This window comes from Numenius arquata, chromosome 10 (genome assembly GCF_964106895.1).
Source record: "Numenius arquata chromosome 10, bNumArq3.hap1.1, whole genome shotgun sequence".
Lineage (NCBI taxonomy): Eukaryota > Metazoa > Chordata > Aves > Charadriiformes > Scolopacidae > Numenius > Numenius arquata.
In genome coordinates this window covers 5,268,584-5,289,379 of record NC_133585.1, presented here as the reverse complement: position 1 = coordinate 5,289,379, position 20,796 = coordinate 5,268,584, and the positions used below count along the sequence as shown (strand labels likewise).

General features: G+C 42.8%; 1 protein-coding gene across 2 annotated transcripts; it reads left to right on the top strand.

Annotated features, from left to right (window-relative positions):
• Positions 1-1,753: 1,753 nt before the first annotated feature.
• MYOZ1 (myozenin 1) lies at positions 1,754-19,207 on the top strand. Of its 2 annotated transcripts, XM_074154617.1 has the most exons (6): positions 1,754-1,958; positions 4,069-4,170; positions 5,842-6,023; positions 14,470-14,701; positions 17,043-17,202; positions 18,031-19,207. In XM_074154617.1, the coding sequence occupies exons 2-6, from the start codon at positions 4,095-4,097 to the stop codon at positions 18,260-18,262; spliced, it is 882 nt and encodes a 293-aa protein (XP_074010718.1). In that variant the 5' UTR covers positions 1,754-1,958; positions 4,069-4,094; the 3' UTR covers positions 18,263-19,207. The 2 variants fall into 2 exon arrangements, with proteins under 2 accessions (XP_074010718.1, XP_074010719.1); XM_074154618.1 differs by lacking the exon at positions 4,069-4,170 and having other exon boundaries at positions 18,031-18,589.
• The last annotated feature ends 1,589 nt before the right edge of the window (positions 19,208-20,796 follow it).

Genomic DNA, 20,796 nt, shown 5'->3' with positions numbered 1-20,796 from the left:
AAACACTCCTCTTTGTACAACCTGCGGTGAGCAAGGCTTGGCCAACACCAAGAGACCTGCTCCTCTGTGGCCACCTGCGCTTGTGCAGAGTGGGCGTGAAGCGCGGACAGATGGTCTGTTGTGAGACTGGTATTTGACACCCTCTGGCTTTGTGCAGATGTAAATGCCTTCACCAGAGCGTGAAGCTCTGTGATGGTGCCCAGAGCAGGCAGTGGGCGTTTAATTGTGCTACCCCCTACACCTGTTTTACACTGGCACAGCTCCGGGGATCACCGAGCTCCTGGATCACCAGCGTGGGAGTGTGGGGACAGGATTCGGGCCGTCTGGCCCTCAAGAATCATTCTGGTGTATCTGCTGGGCTCAGTGGAGGACACAGCAGTGGAAAGCTTACACCACGGTGTTACAGTAGATAGAAATGAGGGAGAATAAGAGCTGTGCTATAGGTACAATATGAGGTATACACAGTGGTTATACGGATGCAAGCAAGAGGAAAATGGGAAACTTTAGGCCAGGAGATTGTCATACATACCCTGACTCCCTGGCAGGGGGTTGGAAGTCAATGATCTTTAAGGTCCCTTCCAACCCAAACCATTCTATGATTCTATGACTCCAAGCAGAGTATAACTGCTGGTTATTGCCCATAGGTATGTTACAGCACTCTTTTACAGGATCTTCCAAACACTACTGGGGGTTAACACTTTGTGCTTTCAACCCACTTATCACACCAGGAAGTTTTATACACATTTGGTGCAGGCAAAAACAACTGCAAAATCTAGGAAAAAGGGAAAGTGACTGTCTCCTGATGTCCCTTTATATCAACTTTCCTCGCAATTCTCTGTGCGGAGGGTTTTCTGCTACAATCACAGCTGTGTTTGTTTTTTTTTTCCCCCACTAGACTCTAGGTTTATTCAGTGGACAACTTTATTTTGATCCAATGTGAAAAAGGAAGAAGGAAGACAATGTTTTCTGCAGGATTTCTGCTTTACATGGAAGCTGAAAGGTATGTGCATCTTTGAGTAATCCAGTAAAATGAAATATGTTCCCTTCATCTCAGAACCAGAACCCAACTGGGTATGGGGGAATAAACAAGAAGGGTTGCTTCATAATGAGCAGGAGCTAAAGAAGGGGAGTTATTTGCATGTACAAAGCTGCACCAACTGCAGGCAATCAACCCGATTTCTGTCATGAATCAGGAAATTAGTTTCCTTGCTATTTGATTCTAATAGGTTTCCCACACACATTACACAGCTGCTTCCTAGAACTCTGTAAATAGCTTTCTAGACTTTGTGGTTTTACTACTACTTCTCGCTTCATGCACACAATTATTTTTCTTCTGTGTTTTGTGATGTATTATTTGAGTGCCTGGCATTTTAGGAACTATGTGTGAGAGCCCAGAGGACACTGGGTTGAATGAGGGAGTGAGGAGGGGGCAGAAGGAGGGTGTAAAGCAGAGCAAGACCCAAGAGAGCTTTTGAGGCATTACTGACAAAGAGGATATTGAGAAGGTTTTATGAATTGCATTAAAATGCAATAGGAAGAGGGAAGGGAATGGCACGTTGATTTGAACAGAGGGGAGGAAGAAGTGAGGCACCTATGGAGTGCTTGGTCCTATTGGGAACTGAGGCAGCGACTGCAGGAGGCCCGAGGAGCAACCTTTTCCTTTCCCCTCTCCTCGGGGCTGGCGGTGGTGCTATCTGAGAAGCTGCCCTCCGGCTCCGTTGGCTATTAATAACCGCAGGATGCCTGTGCGAGCAGCCTTCAGGAGTCAAATTCACAGCACTTCGCATCAGCACTTTGTGCTGGGCAGAGCTTGCCTGCGCCCAGGCACCCTGGGTGAGCGGGGGCTGCTGGACGAGCCTCCCCAGCAGCACCCGGAGACGGGCTGGGAGGAAGCAGCCCGCTGCCGAGCCCCGGGGCAGGCACAGGAGCTGGTCTGACCCTGGCACTGCAAACCTGAGGTGAGTTGACCGGGCTGGAAAATAGCTTTAGAGAAGGTGCTGGAGAGGGTAAAAGAGTGGTTTGGTTTACAGCAAAACCAAGGAAATGACTGCTTCAAAGACCAGTGCAGAAAAAGACAGAAGAATTGCACCAAAGGATGGAGCTCTGGGGAGAAAAGGATAATTGTGGCCCTGGTTTTATGTATGGGACAGTGGGGAGGAAGGGACGGGGGCTCCAGCAGCCTCCCTGCGGTGGGGTGGCTGAAAGAGCAGCAGTCCCAGTGTAGCTCTGGACCCTGTCCATAGAGAAAGGCTGCTGCCCGTTTCTTCACACTAGAACAATTGCATGCAGCAGGTTTTCCACTCCCCACTCCCGCTGGATTAGTAAAGGAGGACAGCAGAATGGGACCGACTTGCCCTTGCTGCTCCTTGGGAATGGGTGTGCTGGAGGTGCATGCTTTCCCTCCAGGGCCAACCCTTTCTGCCTTGCCCCAGGGATTCCACGTTTTGGGGTGTACGAATGATTTCCCTCCGTTTTGCCAGTCTTATGATCCATCAGACGGGCCACAGTCTCCCACCCCACCCCCCACCACCACCTCCTGGCAGCATTACCCCTGTCCTGTCAAGCAGGGCCCGCTTCTTTTATATAGCCAAGCAGATGTCCGGCTGCTCGAGGAGAATGTGGAGTGCGTGCTTTATGGCTGCACCTGCTCACACTTGCTTTCGGAATACACCAGGATGGGCAGCATCTCACTAAAAAGCAAAGCTTGAAAATCTGAAAGGAAAACTAAACTAAGAGAGTATCTCCCAATGTGATGGGAGCTGGTTTTGCCATGGATGGACTCCTTTTAGTAGTTATCAGCACCTCATCACATGAAAACTATGGAGCAATGGTGGAATGAAACTGCAAAATACACAGGAGATAAAAATGTCTTGATCACAACAAGGGCAGTGTATGAACTGCTAGAGCCAGCTGTTTGCTTGCTAGTTTTTAAAATATAACTCATAGTTCAATGTCTTTGGTTCTGAAATTTTAAGCAACTAAAGTGCAAAGAAGCACAAGAACAGAGATGGTTAACTATTGCTGAAGCCAATGGGTCTTTGCCCATTTTTCTTCCTATTGTATTGTATTAGGTGAGGATTTGTCCCCCGATATGCTGTTGTTTGGGCATGGATGGTGTTGAAGTGAAGGCAAGACATTTGCCTGAATTACATTATGTATGATAATCCCAAGAAGGACTCTGAGAAGCTGCCTGAAGTGAAATTGCTGAGATTTCTCCTAATTTTCCCTGACTTTGCAGTACAGATCCCTCATCCTATCTGGGGACAGAGATGGGGAACACTGTACCAGAAGAAATCTCCCTCTTCCTCTCCTCCCCCCTCCAAAATGATATGAGATCAATACATAAGATACAGGTGCAAGTGACTTCAAACAAACCGGGCGAACAACTTTTCCTTTAACAAGTTTGCCTGTGCCTTCTTCCTCCAGCCCTTCTGTAAGAAAACAGTAACAGTCATAAAAGACAGAATGACTTAGCATTCTGTTTTGTTTCTTTTTTTTTTTTCAGAACTTGCAGTCTAGTGGTTTTCTGAATACCCATTCCATTTCTAATAGGACTATCTAAATATCCAAACCAAACTTGCACGTTATTCCAAATGCTCCCAAATAACTCATGGATAGACATACAAAAATATATGTTAATGTCTAACGATAACTGCATGGTATAATAATATGGTATGATAGAGGAAATTTTTAAACTGACATTCTGTTACTGCAGCACAAGATGATAAGAGTACCACTGTTGCACATGTGGGTGCTGGGAGACTGCCATGTTGCAATTAAAATGCCTATTTTGGATGACAATGCTGTATGGCACCTTGGCAATGGTCCTGCTGTGATCTGCTGCCATACTTTGTGCCATAATGCTAGTTCTCCAGCGAACACCACAACGGCCTGCTGATAATATTCTGTATGGGATGATACCACTCACCAGCTCCTTCATGTGGAAGGGACAGAAAAGAACTTGTGTGTGAAATGAAGGCTGTGTATCTCTTAACTGTAGATGGCAACTGAAAAAGAGGCAAGAAATACTTTTCCAGTGTTTCATTCTCCATTTCCTTGTGTGTTTAGAGCAAAGCAGAGAACCCTTTGTGGGAATGCCCCTTGCAGGGACTCCTGCTCCTGTTAAAAGGAAAAAGTCCACTAAGCTCATTGGGAAGCTGACACACGAAGGTAAGATATGCAAAACTGCACACGTGAGAATTGTTTGGATTTCAGCCCTGAACTTCAGCCTTTAAAATTTCACACCCTGTCTGACTGAATTCCCAGAGCAAGACATGCGGTGAACATACCACTAGGCAGAGCCACAAATATTACTAAAGCTCAGACTTCAACCACCTCACATTTTCTAATTTACTGTTGAAAAGCATTGCACATACTCAGGTCAAACGTTGACCTAGATTACACTTTGTAAACCCATACTGTCCTGCAGCATTAATTTGGATGCTCATCAGTGTGAACAGAAAGAGAATCTTTTACGGGTATCAATATTGCAGTGCCTAGTTATAGTCTATGCTGCCCTCTCTCTTATAACCTTTGTCTTTCCTCTGTGTGAGAGAATTCCTTTGATTCCAGTACTCATTAGTTGAAAAAGTCAATGTCTCTTAGAGAGGGTAATACAGCAGGAAGAATGTAACTTGGAACACTTTTCTTTCTACAGAATACCTGTGTATTGGGTAGGGTGATTTATCATTAACTGTGATATCCTTATCTTCTCTTTACTTTTGACAGCATGGAGAAGGTTTTTAGAGGTTTTGAAAAGTAGTAATTCAGTTCTATCTCTTTCTTCAGCCTCCCAAAATGGTTGTAGAAACTTCTTTGCTAGGGTACAGGTATCTATTTTTCCGTTTGTCCCTAATCCTTTATTCAAATAAACAAGTAAGTAAAAATCCAATTTTCAGTTAAAGGACATTTTCTCCTGTGCTATGAAATAGTGCTACATAAAATTGGCTTGCTAAAAAAGCTAATAATTTCTTCAGAGAATGTCTAATAAAATGAATGGGCTTCTACCAATTTTATACCAGTTTAAGGATGGAGATTCATTCTCTGTTGTATATGAGATGCAGAGGTGGAGAAGAGGTCTTAACCTTGCCTAATACAGAAAAAAGAAAGCCTAGGGAAAGTTGCTTGTTCCTGAATGAAAAGTTTTAATTGCATTTCTGCAAGATTTTTACACTGAAAATGTTTGAACAAACATTTGTTGAAAAAAAACAATGAATCCATTGTTTTGATGGATAATTGGTGGTACAGAATTAAATGGAAAAGGACTTACCAAGTAACCAGCATACTAAGACTTGAAGAGAACTTCAAGTACTTTTCCCTTTAAAAATTCTCCTCAAAACAAACAAACAAAAATATACGATAACATTGAATCTTGCCATGGTTTCAGGATAATGTTTCAACCAAAGCATGCCAGAGTTGTCTTTATTTATTGTATGTCAGCCCAATTCCAAGAGCTGACTGCCACCCATCTGATTCCAGAGGAGGGGAGAGGAGTGCAGGGCAGTAAGCAGACAAGGCAGTGGTGCATTTTGAGGCAGTAGGAAGGAATATTGCTGCACTGACTGAGGTGCTGCAGATTTGGGACACGTTTACTCACATTATGGCTCCACCTTTATGCAACTCTTCTCTGCAGATTTGCCGTGATTGCAATCCAGAGTAAATTCCACCCATCTATATCCAAAGCGTCATCAATGTAAAAAATTGGTGTACAGGTTATTTCCCAAAAACTTAATTTAGAAGAGAATTTGGATTCTTTGAAGTTACTACTGATGCTGGGAAGCAATGGACAAGAGACTTGGACCAGAGCACTTCCTAAGGCCTCTCATTTCCTGTGTTTTGTAGACATGCCGCAGGAGGTGTCCAAGCTGAACTTGGGGAAGAAGATCAGCATCCCCAGAGATGTGATGCTAGAAGAGCTTTCTCTCCTCACTAACAAAGGATCCAAGATGTTCAAATTACGTCAGCTGAGGGTGGAGAAGTTCATTTATGAGAATAACCCTGACGCCTTCACCGACAATTCTGTGGTAGGTCAGAGATCAAAACTAAAGAGCTGCTCCATACACTGAAGGGAAACAGGAATGGAGCGTGCCCAAGCTCTCCTCTGTCCCTTTGTGCATGGCTGGGGTGAGGGTGGTGGGGATCTACTAGCAAGTAAGTGCGGGAAAAAGCCAAAATTATATAAAAACACAAGTTTTATTTCCTTTTGGCAGCAGCATTAGTTTCCTTTGGCAAATACTTGGTATCACACATGCAGAAGCACGAGAAAATTCTGTACTGAGTGATGGGGGAGGACCGCACATTTGGCAGGTGTTCAGAGACGCACAGAGCAGGACTAATTGTTTTTGCACCTATTCCATTTCTTCTTTGCAAGTTGGAAATGATCCATCCAGGTGTGACTTCAGCTCCAGTAGGTGCGGTTCTATTTTTAGCCTAGGATACACTTTTATGCTTCTGGCTGGGCAAAGCCCTCTGCACATTCTGCAAGAAGTTCCATAAATGAAAATTCAGACAGAAACCTCTACCCTGACACTGCAGTATCTTCAGTTTATTTGTTAGAAGCTATGTTTGTTTTCTTCTAAAGTATTTTCCTATCAGATATGGTGTATAAATTCAGAAATTCTTTTTTTTTTTCCCCTTTTCCCATGAGCTAGTACTGCTATTTAATCTTCTTAAACTTCTCTCTACAGTTAGCTGCTGGTGTAAAGTCTTCCAAAAATACTTAAACTTTTACAAATGAAACTGTCCTTTCACACCATTGTCAGTGGTTCAGTAAAACAAATAGAAAATGTTTCAGGTTCATATGCCTTTTGATGTAGCATCTCATCTTCTGATGTTTTTTAAAATTCATCTGGTGTCATTTTATCCCTTTATGGCATCTATTTTCCAGTCCAAGGAAACTCAAGCAAAATAATAAAAGTCAACCTGCCAAACGAAAACATGCTATTTTTTTAGCCCTCTGATGTTTTCAAAAGCAGCAAGAAGTAAAACTTTGTAGTTCACTTCCCAAAATGACAATTTGGGAAGCAGAATGTGGAAAGATGCCTGAAAAAAAAAAGTCATCAAAATTACAACAGTAGGTCAGATTATGGATCAGGGATGACAGACCCGAGATACAGCAAGCATACCCGATGTTGTTAGACTTCGGGCAGCTTCTTCATCTCTTTTTGCTTTAGGTAGTTCATCTCTTCAGTGAGCTATCATCTCCTAGAAAGGATGTGAGAATGAATGGTGTGTTGAACTTTGTCCTCTTCAGATGAAAATCCTAGAGAAACACAAGCTGCCTTTATAATCAGCAATCTCAGAGCTCCTAAAACATATGAGGGCCAAGTTCATATGTCAGAATCTGCTGCAGTGAGAAGTGAGAAAATAATATGGTGAGGGAATAAAAAGGCTGAAGTCCAAACTTTCAAAAATTTGAGGGTGTCCCTTAAATCAGGGACCAATCAGAGAAATGCAAAGTGAATGAGTTGTGACAAACTGCCTCAAAACTGGACATGCACAGAGACCCACCAAGACTGACATTACAAAGGCTTCATTTTTGCTAGCCGTTTTTCCTGCTTAGTTTATTCATCTGTGCCTCACTTTCACTCCATACCCTTTCTGTAGTGAATCTCTCCCTCTATTCTGTAAGAACACCTCTACTCCCAAGCTCTTTGAGCAAGACTGTAAGGTACTGTGCTGTGGATAAATGTATTTGTGGGTTAGACAAAACCCTAACAAGCCTAGGATGTTCTTTATGGCTTTGTTATGTGAGAACAATGGCGTGGTCTCCAAAGAGCAGCAGGTACTCTGCTTTAAAATCCTCCAGGATTCACTTTCAGAGCTATCTTCTCTCCACATTCACGGCAGAGATAACAGATCTCCATGGGGCAGTGCAGAAAGACCTCAGGTTTACTGTAGAGCCCTCACTCCGGGCCAGCTCAGCAGGATCACAAACATAATTGTTAGCATTTGCTGGCTGCCCTGTGCGCTCTGTGCAGGGACTCTGCCAGGCTGCATCCACCGCCTCCATGGATAACTGTTCCCATCACCACAGCCAGCATGAATTAGCACCTTTGCTGGCAGTCGGAGCAATGGGAAGAAAAGCTGAGCCATCACAGCAACTGAGCCATCCTCTTAGAGAGCTCTTGGGCAGGTAAAGGAAACAGATCTGTGGCCTCACTGTTATCTTCCAAACCATCAGGACAGTGCCTGACTTTAGCACCAAATAACTTTCATCAAAAAGCCCTTTTGATTGCGATATTTGATTAGCTTTCTGTTCCTTTCCTTTCTTGCTCCTGGCTCTGCTCAAAGGCAGATGCAGAACAGAAGGCTAAAACAAAAGAGAACTGTGGGAGGAAGATAATGGCAGAGTGAAGAATTCCTACTGCTACTTCCAGTAACTTCCTCCTCCCAGTTAATTTTCATGTCCCTTGCTCCCCATCCCAAAGAAGTCCTCATGCTTTTAAGGCTGTGGGACAGTGAAGGGATTTAAAGCTCGTGGTGTGTTTTCTGCTTTTATACTATAGATTTCTTAATTGTCTTAGAATATTCTCAGGACACACTTAGCAAAGCAGGGCAAGAAAGGTCAGGGATGGAGTACAGATTGTCTCTTTCCCCCAGAAAAAAAGTTTAACAGCAAGGTAATGTAATATAAAAACACACAAAGTGAAAGGTTAATAAAAATAAATCCAAACCATATAAGGGGTCCCAGAGTAGCCTGCGCTGTAGCCATAAACCTTCCACACAAGGGAGAAAATCTCAGCAGTCATGTGTCATCGATCCACCCTCCTGCTTCTCTCCTCCTCCTTCTTCTCCAGCCAAACAACCTCACTGGACAACCAGATCACACTCCTTAAGGAGAGTTTTCTTCTTAGTGGAGAAAACATATATATTGTGTGTGCGTGAACGTGAGACTGCTCCATGCAAAAGTGAGAACATGCCACTCTCTATCACTGCAGTGGCTCCACCCATCCAGTTAAAAGCAAACAGTAGCTAAAAACCCATAGTCAAAAGGACCGACCATTCCCAACAGAAGCAAAATGAAATGCCCTACCTACTGTATAGTTGTTTGCAACACTGTGACCATCCTCTCTTGCAAATATATAGTACAAGGGGATGTTTTTAGGGAGGGCTGAGTTTAACACTTTTAGCACGCTGATATCCTGCCAAACAGGGAGAGTTCATGTGTCGTCCTCCTTGTTTGGTGCTGTGCTGGAGAAGCTGGGCTCTGCTGAGCCCTGTCTAGTAAATCAGAAGAGGGTTTTCTTCTCCTCACTCCAGGCTGTTCCACCCTGTCGCAGGAACTGTGGTTCTCTTCATGTATCAGAGGATATTATCAACCTCACCGTGCAGCTGCAAGATGCAATTTACCACTGACGAAAGAGCATGATGAAATCCTCTCTTGCTATGATGTGCTCTATTACTGTAGCATCTGACCAACTATAGCATGAAGGAAATTACTACGTTTATTTTTTAACAGTGAAACTGAACCATGGGGTAGATTAATGAATGACCCAAAATCACAGAGAGGGTCTCAGTCTTATCTCTGGGTGTCCTAAATCCCACTTCACTGTTCAGCAATTAATAGATGAGAATTTCACAGACCTTTTCTCCACTTCATATTGCTAAATTTGTTTGGCCTCAAACACACCAACGTCCTGTGAAACTCTATTTCTTAGCCTTACAGCCCCACTTGTTACTTCCCTGACTCCTCTCAAGGTCCCACCTCCACTTTGGGAACCCCTGTGTAAGATCTTCTTGGTATCATCAAGTGGAATCTGAAAACAAAACCATAGCTACACTTTTTGGGTGTTGCTGTTACACTGTTTTTCTTACAGTGAGGGCCCTTAAAAATAGACTTTTTGCCAGTGAAAACCTGTGGCCTGATTTGGGTTATATGCAGGAGACAGTTTATAGAAAGACTTGAATTGCCTCTTTTTTTCCTCATTTTTCTGCTTTACCTACTGGATCTTACATTAAAACCATTAGGAAGGTGGAATAACCAATATCTGAGTAGACAATTATCAGCAGTAGTACATCAAAAAAAACCCAGACTCACAAACAAAAAACCCCACCTTGGTACTTTCTCAGAGTCACCCACAAGTTAAAATAAATGCAGTTTCCACATCTTGGCAACGCTTGTATGAAAACAAGCTGAACATGTGTTGGCAAGTGATTTCTGCTGGACTTCAGGTCAAGAGGTCTCATCAGATAAGCTAAGACACCAGCTGTGAAACAAAACATAAGAAATGAAAAAGGGTTAAAGAATTGGATTACTGTTCTTCTGGATAATGGCAGGAGTTACACTGCAATCTTTTTGCTGCTCAACAAGAACTCAGAGGAATAAGCAGAGGTGGCAGGAAGAAAAGCGTGCACTGGTGGCTCTGTTTGTCCCTTAATGTACTGAGAAGAATGTGAGTCAAGATGACTGGAAGCAGGGTTAAAGGGAAAATGTTAGGAAAAGCATTCTTTCTAGGAATTCTGTTCTGCAGAGAATATTAAACCTCTTGAACAAATGCTACAGGATAACCGCAAGCTGAGATACGAGAGAGTCTCAGGTTATGACCCAAGTAGTGTGAGCCAGCTGAGATGTAACTTTTCTAACAAAATGAGCCTCGCTGTGCTGGAGATGGACTGGTGCAGAAGAGACCTAGAGGTCCCAACTATACCCAAAGCTGTAGAAGACTGAACATGAAGTCTGATGCCTTCTTACTCGAGAATTGACTGGTGTGGAAACAGCAGAATGACAGAGAAGAAAGGCCTTTTATTTTCCATGGCAGTTTGTTGGAGCACTGTGAGAAAACTTTGAACCAAAATTCTAAAACTCTATTTCTTTCATCCACAAAGAAAACGTGGCAAAGATAATACAAAATACACAAATAAGATATAAATAATTTTGGGTAGTATTAAATAAAAATTCCCATTATTTAGATGAGTAAATTGAGACATAGAGGCGAAAAATAATTTGCCTAAGATTAAACAGCAAGTCAGAAGTAGACCTGGAAATAGAAAGCAGGAGCTCAACCTGCTGTGCCTCTTGGGGGAGCATGTTTAAAAAAAAAATTAGCTTACTTTAACAGCTGAAGTTTCACCCTTTTTTTTTTAAAAAGGTTTAAGAGGTTTAAGGCTATGCAACTCCAAATTAAGGACCGAGGCACACAAGTGTCTGAATTTTAAATCTCCCATGCCACCATTAAGGAGCATTTGTGCGGCTGCCACTGAGAGGACGCAGTCACAGTAACTTCAGAAGTGTTAGTAACCACATAGGCATCAAACCTTTGGGAAGCTCTTCATCAGTGGGGTGGAAATAGAAACACATTTGGTGGTCTCAATCATTCACTTTAGGGCACAGCAAGGAGCCGACAGGGAGCACACAGTGTTTCCTCCTGGGGACTGCCTGCAGTGACGTCAGGGCCTTGAGATACTTGGAGATCTCAGCTCCATTAGTTGGATCATCTTTCATTATCTGTTTTTCATGAGACACATACAGTAGCTCTAGAGAATTCAGAATTCATCCATCAGGGCACTCAGTCTGCAGGATCAGGCTCTTGCTAGCACTGAGGACTTCAAAGGCATGAGCCCAATTTGTTTAGCAAACCCAGGGGACTATGCATCACATGAACTTGCCACAATCGTTTTCTCGTTAGAGTGGATTTAGGGAAGCCCAGGGACTGATAACATCCACTACCTCTAGCAACACACAGACAGGGCGACAGAGCTGACCCTACCATGGAGGGACTGTGTGATGTGTCCCCAGGTCCCCAGGGCCACCAGGAGAAGGTTATCAGGCTTCTCAATTGACGCTCCTGGGCTTCTCTCCTGGGCCTTCCACCAACAGGGTCAACCAACCCTAATTCAGAGGTTGGTTCTGTGATGTGAATATGCATATATGAAAAAGCTCCACCTGCTGATAGCAACGGCCCAAGACACGCGTTCCCCTCCAGTGTAAGCCATATTTCACTCCAAACATCTTGACCAGAGAAATGCTGTAAGTACTGGAGACAAAGCTGCACCTTCCCAGCTTTGACTGCGTCCAGGCTCTTGCTTGAGGATGCCCCTCCTGAGCTCCACTCTCTTGGAATGAGCTCGTTTGAACATACAAAGGGTCAAGATTTCAAAAAGATGAATTTGCCTTTGCCTCCTTTTAATTTGAGCTAAGACAATCTATTGGGGTGGCCAAAACTAAAGGAAATTATATTTTTATTCTAGCAGGTGAGTAGACCAGGGTATTGCATGGAAAATGGACCTTTCCCATCTGAAGGGGGATGTCTGCTGAAGACAGGATGTTTTCCCAGCGGATCCATGAAGAATCATGAACTAGCCTGAGACCAATCACACTAATTTCATTTGCAGCTAAATAAGATTTAGGTGTGGCTTTCCTGAGGCAGACATTGTGTTTCAGAGAAACTTCACTGCTGCTTAGTGATAATACTGCAATTTAAAATAACACCAGATGACAACGATGCCCCTTCCTGGTCACATCAAATACTGCCGTGCCCAAGATCAAATCAGCCCTTTTTAGTGTAGCTCATGTTATGCTGATGTTTTGTGACTTTTTTTTTTTTTTTTTTTTTTTGCAGGAGAGTGCATGTAAGTAACCAGAGGAGAATAGAAATAACCATTTAATTCTCAGGAAGGGCACACAGCATGGGTGAAACTTGAAGGAAACCAGATGCAAATCCTGTTTTGAAATTATTGAGCAAACCAGTAGAAGAATTAACTTTGCATATATATGAATGTTTTGAGAATAACCTCATTCTGACCCCTAGCCCTCAAAATACCCTTTTTTTTTTTTCAGTTTGCCTTTTTACAGCCACATAGCTCCCACGCATAATTGAACAGATTGCCCTGCTAGCTCCTGCGCACAGCTTAATGCTCACAATCCTCTCCCCTCTCAGTGCTTCCTGACATTCAGGGGAACATTATCTCCTCTGTTCCTAAAAAGGGAATTCCCTACAGCCAGGAGAAGGACAGACAGTCCCTAAAGGCCCTGGGGGCACCAGCTCTGCCACTTCAGCCCGCAGCTGGCTGCCTGCCTGGGCTGCAGCCTGGTGACCTGCTGTGAAACCCTGGACACTGTTGCTGGAGACACAGGGAGCAGAGGGTTAGATAATTCTGCCTTGAGCCTTGTGGGGTTTTCACTTCTCATCTATTTTTAGCTGACCGAACAGCTGGCCTTGGAAGCCTGTTTACAGCCTGGAAAGCTTCTTTTTGCTAAACTGTACTAGGTGTAAGAGCCCTGAGAAAGCCTTAACCCTTTGAGAGCCAGCCCTTAGGTTGGCACTCGTCTCCCATGGATGGCTTGAGATGAATTTATACAAACAGCCTTGCAGCACGAGGAACCACAGATTCATTCACTTTAGCTGTATTTGTTACATCTTTGTGCATCTATAGCCAATCCCTGAGTCCAACAGGAAAGACCATATGTGATATATAACTCAGGTTACTTGTACTATACAGTTGTACAGGCTGTAATACACAAGAGGTACCTCTTTATATCTGATAGGAGTCAAGCTTTGATCTCATGACCAATACATAAAACATTTTTCTAAACATATTATATCAGTTTCTGTGCTACACAAGTATTTACTAAAATTGCTGTGTGCAAAGACAGGACCTTGTGCTGGCACCACAGGGTCTATAAATTCTGCACAGACTGTTTGCTCTTTCACTGTGTACTGCAGGGATTGTGCCTTCTAGCCTCCACTGGGGAGAGTGGGTGACCTGGAAAATAAGACCAACTCGATTTTACTGATGGATACAGCTTGCTTTCTTGCCTTGTTGCTGGTTAGATTTGGTTTGTTAATGCACATATTGCTACAAACAAAACTCTTCCTTTTTTGTCGTTTTCCTCTTGTGGTCCCCAGGAAGTCTTTCATGTTTTCCAGGCTGCTATCTCTTCAGTCTGTCTCAATGTATAAACACCCCTCCCCATGCAGACCTTCATATATATGGAAAAAAGATATAGGGGCAGTCATCTTTCAGGTTTTTATTTTGTCATGGGTATCCTGTTGTTCTGGTGCCCTATAACACACTGTAATCGAGCTGACTTTATTGGGCTACCTTAACCTTGACATGAAACACTTCCTATTTCTCGTCCAGCTTGCTTTCCCACAGGTTAGTCAGTGTATCTTTGTCTGGACCTTTACCTGCTCTGGCAAAATCTGTATTTCCTTTCTCTTCCTCCTGTATTTCATACTGATCACTGCTGGGGACAACACACAGATCCCTCTTTTCTCACCCTGGTCATATAAAATGACTACGAGATGCCCATTAAAAGGTGTGCTTCCCTTGCTGCCATTCTACAGCTGCTCTACACTGAATATAGAGAGTAACTCACACAAAGTTCTGCTATTGGTTTTGTAACTGAGACACAAAACTGCTCATATCACGGGGACTCGGGAGTTCATGTTCTGGGACCCAACCCTGCAAATGCGAATGGAGCATGTCCTGTAACAGGGATTCCTACTCTCTTTTCTCCTGCCCTAGGATCACTTTCAGAAGTTCATCCCACCAGGAGGGCATTACGGGGAAGATGCTCGTGGCTATGCCCAGGGGCGGATGGTAGGAGGAGTGACAGCCGGGCAGCATGGCTCCAAGCAGCAGCATCCCGCTGGTCCTCCTCAGCCTGGGAGCAAAGGAGGCTCTGGGTTCGGCGAAGGGGAGCACGCGGGGGAATCGGCTGGAAGCGGTGGAGAAGGAGGCGATGGTACTGACAAAGGCAAGTATCTCTCCGCAAGAACAAGAAATAGCTAAAGCTATCGGAGCTCGTGCCAACCTTCCTCTTAAGGACAATAAATTAATTTGACTAAAACCTGAATTCCTCCGAACTAAGTTCCATTGCCAAGTCTAGAAAAGTTGAACTGCCTTTAGCTTGATTTGTTTGCATGCTTCTGTGTTGCTCAGTCATAGGCAAAAAGCAGAGATACCTGCCTTGGCTGGACCAAAGAAATGATGGGAAACTTAACTACTGAGCTGCTAAGGTTAATAGAGCAGTATGCCAGTGTGGCATAGCCTTTCCTTTCAAGGGTTTCATGCTGACCGCTGCTGGAGATAGTAGTATTAGCTCGTTAGCTCAGTAGTCTGACCTGACCCATCAGTCTTGAGTACACCAGCCCTGATTTCAAATCAAAGTTTTCACCCAAAAAACCAGCACTTTTTGGATAATCTTCAGAAAGGAGCAGTGATATTTCTAAAAGTTACCTGGTAATCACCACCAGTCTACCGAAGCAATATCTTTATGAGTATTTTTCATTTAATTTAGTCCTTGCTTAATTTTATCTTCTGTTTAGTTTGGCCAGAAACCTCTAGAACCAAATCCCTTGTATGAAAATCAGCAGGCAAAACAGCTATTTTAACAGCCCCCATGGGATTTTACAACAAAAAGCAAATTTGCTTGGGAACCGGGAACCACTGTCGTAAGTTACCCAATGAGTGACTTGTAAAATCCAAGGGTTTTCATTTACATTCTGGAAGAATGTGCATTTTATATCAAAATCAGCTTTTACATTTCTGGGCATCCCTGTGAAAAAGAAATCTGTGTAGACTCTGTCTTCTTACAGGAGATTTTTCTCCATTGTTATCCTATTTCTGTGTGCAGGGAAAAGGAGGATTAACATCATCCCACAGCTTTTACTGCAGAGATGGATCCCAACTGCTTATATTCTTCAACCTTAGCAATCAATTTACTTCTAAACTACTTAAGTCCTTCACACAGAAAGAGGGGGGCAGTTGCTTTTATTTTTTTAATTAAAATTAGATTCTTGTACGTGTCTGCAATTCTCTGAAACCAGGAAAGCCCAGGGTTTGGCAAGGTTTGAAGAAAATAAGCAAGACAATGAAAGAAGGTGTGATAAAGAAAGTTTCAGATAAGAGTAATAGTGTTCATTCTTTGCCACTTACTTCACAAGGATTTATGTTTCCTACACAAACTATAGCACCATGAAAGCACCAGAATGTCTAACTCCATTAACCTGTTATTCCCATCTGCCCTAATTAAGTGTAGCGGAAGTCATTGCTCAGGAGTTTTAAGGTTTCTGAAGGTTGAGGTTGCTACATATCAATACACAACCAATGCTCTTATTATCAAGGTGGTATTATACGCAACTGGAAGGAAAAAAAAAAGAGAAGTAAAAAAAAGAGGCACACAGAATGAAAACCTTTGTCTAAGCTCATTTTCTTAATCAAGCAGCCAGAAGCTAACCTAAAATTTCTGGCAATCAAGTATCTGACTTAGCAGCAAACTCAGCTCTGTCCTTGACAGGATTTTAACTTCCAGAGAGATACCCCGTCATATTTTCAAACTGCTTTTAGCCATGCTGAGATATTTGAGCCAGACCTGTCTCTAACATCCTGGCTCAGGAGGCAGAGAATATGGATGTCTGTTCACGTAATCATAAAGACAATGTCAACCTATAAAAACACTGAGGCAGATGGTAATTTTATTCATTCAAGAATATAGGCTACAGAGGAAGATGTTAGTAAAGATGGTTGTGGGTTGCCAAGACCCTGAAATATGATGGTTAAAGGTTTTTGATCAGTTAGAGCTAACTTCAAAGTTTGAGCCTAGTTTTGGAGTTTACAGTCGTTTGTTGCATCTGGTGACGAGGAGGAGGTTTATGTAGAGCGGTTATGTCTGCTAAGATCAGACAGGGAACACAGAAGTAAATTATGAAATTAGATAGCATTTTGCCTTGTATAAAGCTTCTCTTGAGGTAGCGAAAGAGGTGATAGAGTAAGGACATTGGTTCTTGGGGTAAGACGTTTCTATTTGAGCAACCAGAAAGAGCAATGAAAAATTAGCTTTCAAATATATGCTCTAATGCAAATTCCTGGATGAGTGTCTCTCAGCCTGTGGTACACCTGCTTTTGTAGAAAGGACCGAAGTGGCATGTGACGGTCTTTTAAAAGAGAAATCTACCCATAAAGTCTCAGACTTGATCTAGGAGTTAACAGAATCTGGAAATCAAGCTGGTGTCTCAACTGCAGTAGCAGAATACAGAAAGGCAATGTATTTAGAGTAAGTGTCATCTAACTATCGTTTTACCTTTCTCTGTTTACAGATGGAAAGTCAGGAGGCAAAAAAATCACTTTATTTAAAACTTACATCACCCCCTGGGAACGAGCAATGGGTATCAGCCCCGAGGACAAAAGTCAGTACACCATTGACTTACTGTCATATAGCCCCAAAGCTGATTTCCCCCATTACAAGTCTTTTAACCGGTAAGTCTTCTTGGTTATTCAATTCATTTTATTTAGCATGAGAAAACACAATAACCCCAGCCATACCCCTTCTGTCTTGTGCAATGTAAATAAGTTTTAGTCGCATGACATGTTGCTCAGCACAGTCTCCTGTGGATGAAATGTTTGGAGGCCTACAAAGAGAAAATACATTAAGAGCTAGAGATTTTAATTCAGCTTACGGACAGAAAACTGACGCAGCAGGATAAGAGGACTTTAATCCTATTTCCCTTTCTTTCTTGCCCCATTTGACCAGGGCGATTTAGCTTGCCGCTGTTTATTACTGCAGCCATTTAAAGTTCAAAGGTTCAGGAAAAATACTTAACAATCAGAAACCATAAACTACACAGTACTTCAGATAAGAATCAGGATCTTCCTGCTGCTTCTGATAAGAACTGAAAGTTTTGCAAATATTTCTAGGGCAGCAACAATTTTCTGTTAACCTCTCGATATAATTTTGCCACACGCTTCCATAGCTTCAGGACATCAGTACCCAAATCCCACTCATTTCTGCAATAGTGCAGCCTCTGCCTCCTACATGTACAGGGTACCAACAGGTGTGAAAGTTGTACGGTTTGATGGAGATTGATGCAACAGGGATGAAGGAACTGCACAGGAGAAAAGAAGGGGGTTTTTTTGTTTTTAAATCTTTCTTAGTACATAGGCAATGGATACGTTGTATGTTCTTGGGAAGGATTTGTTGGCAACAGTGGTAAAATTTACAATCTCAATAACTTTGATTATTTATTTTCTAAATCCTGGTGTTTACCTATGCTGTGTTTGCTAACGCCATGTATTCCCCTATGCCAGGACTGCCATGCCTTACGGGGGTTTTGAGAAAGCAGCCAAACGGATGACCTTCAAAGTGCCTCAGTTTGATATTTGCCCTTTGCTTCCAGAATCTCTTATGATATATAATCAAAATTTCAGCAACAGACCCTCCTTCAACAGAACCCCAATACCTTGGATGCCTTCAGGAGACTCCTCTGAGTACCATACTGAGATCAATGTGCCAAGGAATGGTGAAACAGAAGAGCTGTAAATCCCCACCGCCAAGGCCTTCCTTTTTTTCTCAGCCCTTGCTATTTGCAAGTTGATAGTAAGGAGCTGAAAAGTGCAACTCTAGTTCTTTCAGCCCTTCCTTTCTCAGCCCTTAGCCCAGACAAGTTCCAAGCAGGTCCTAAACTCATCTTTGCCATGGTGTTGATCCATATCAGAAACAGTTTGAGGGAAAGGAGCTTTTTATTCACCAGGGCATAGAAGGGCAAAACTAGGAAGTGATTTTCTGTTTAGCAATGCTAAATGCTGCCTGTCTGCTCTGTAATAAATTTGTTTTGTCATATAGTAACAAGTAATAAAACACCAAGAGAAAAAAAGCCTTTGTGTTTTCTCCTTAAAAAGTGGTGCTGAATCAATCTGGGGGAGTAGCAGTAACAAAAGTTTAAATCTCACATTAGCTGTTGGTATGGGAAGAAAGATCAGGGACTGATGGGGATGGGCATGAGATAGGTATACATCAAGGTGACTTGGATAAATACTTCAAAACTGATGGTGAAGAATGATGACTTTGAGACGAAATGATACAGGTAATCATAACAGCATCAGAGATAAAACAGCAAGTCAGCCTCTCAGTGTAACAGAGAGATTACAGTATTTCACTGGCACCCAAGATTCCCCACTTCTCCAGAGTATAAAATAGGTGATAGCTTAAGCAGGTGTTTTTTTCGGACAGAGAGACCAAGATGGCAATAGGTCAGGAAGGAACAGAGACACACCCAAGTGAAATGACTTGCCCACAGTTACAGAGCAAGAAAGAAAGAGCTTTAATTACAGCAAAACTAATTTGACACCTGCTGCTGTGCATTACTTACTCAAATACACAGCATCAAAGGCCATTCCATTCCTTGTAACAGTTTTATCAATGTTACACATACAGAAAGAAAGGCATGCACTGTGGAAAACCAATAAAGAACTTAATTTTTTACACGAAATACCTTCTGTTTCATGAACATTTGCGCTCTGACACATAACATACAAGACTGCCGTTTCACTGCCATACCCCAGCTCAGCCTGCACGGAGACTGCTTTGGAATTCTCTGTCCTGGTGCCTTCTTTAGATCAACACTTCCTTCTTATAAACAGGGCTAAACAGCTTATTTACAGGGACAGCTTCCATTGAAGTGCTTTTAATTTATGAGTTTTTCCTTGTCTAGAAATCCCTATAATCATATATTTGATTTTTATTCCGTTCGGATAGTTATGAAGTTGGCTTTACTACAGTCCTCCAAAAGGCTGCTGCCAGGGCTGAGATCCCTTAAAAATTGTACCAACACTAACAAGCTGCGTAAGAAATGAATGAGTAGTTTCCTAACCTTTCTGCTGAAATGCCTAAAGAACATTTATTGTATGTCCTATTAAATGATTAAGGAGTATCCATAACTCAGTTCCATGACTAAACTTAAAAGCATTAAGGTGGTACTTCGATCTTCCGAAGAACATTTCAACAAAAATGAAAAAGGTTGTCTTTTTTGACATGTTCCTGCAAAGTATTTGAAGCTTGAGTTGAAAACAAATCCTCAGAAAAACTTGATTTGTTTCTTTGCATAAAATGGATCCAGGAATTAGCTGAAAAGCCATTTCCCACACTGATTGCCTTTTTTTAATGCTTACATAAATACATGCAAATTTCACTGGTGAAAGACACTTAAATGGGAAGTTCTCACATCCTACTAAACTATTAGTTTATTCCGTATTTGATCTCTGTCTGGAGCTAAGGTTGCTGTGGGTTTTCCAACATTTTAAATAATTCCAGCATTCTAATTAAGGGGGAGGGCTTTCTTTTCCAGTTCAAGAAGTATTCTAACTGTATGACAAGAATCCAGGCTACAAAGAGAATGCCAGAAGTTCAGAAAGACAGGGGAAATTAGGTGACAGTAAGCAAAATATTTTCCCACCAAACATGCCATTTATTGCCTCCCCTTTTCTGACAGGGATTTTAGACTCTTGGAATATGTAATTACATGGGATTTTTTTACATGAAATAGATGATGCTTTCATGGTAAATATGTCAAAAGGAGCAGAAACAAGACAGTTTGGTACCTGAATGTCATGGCTTATTTTCAGCAGCAGGTTTTCCAGATCATGGGTCAGTTAGACATGTCAAGGTGCAGAGAGGGCTGGCTGCTCCAAGAAGGGTGAGCCCCAGGCAAGCCCAGCACAGCCAGTGGCCTCACCAACCAGCACACGAGCCCACCACATCCAACCATGGCAGGCAGAGCCAAGTGCTGGTGACAGGGGCCATCACTCATCCCAGACATGGTGAGGGGATGAATCAGGCAACAGGCCTTCCAGGGAGGAGCAAAAGGAGACAGGGCTGGACACAAGCCACCCTGTGAGTCCAAAGTCCATCTAGGAGTCAGGCTACCTACTGCACAGGTCGCAGGTCCACCCAGGGGACAAGAGTGCAGGCCAGCACCCCTACAACATAGCTCAGACAAGGTCCCCAAGCCCAAAACTGAGCTTAAATGGGAGTTCTGGGCCGTAAGTGGAGTGAAGGTCCCAGGTGAGGCTGGTCAG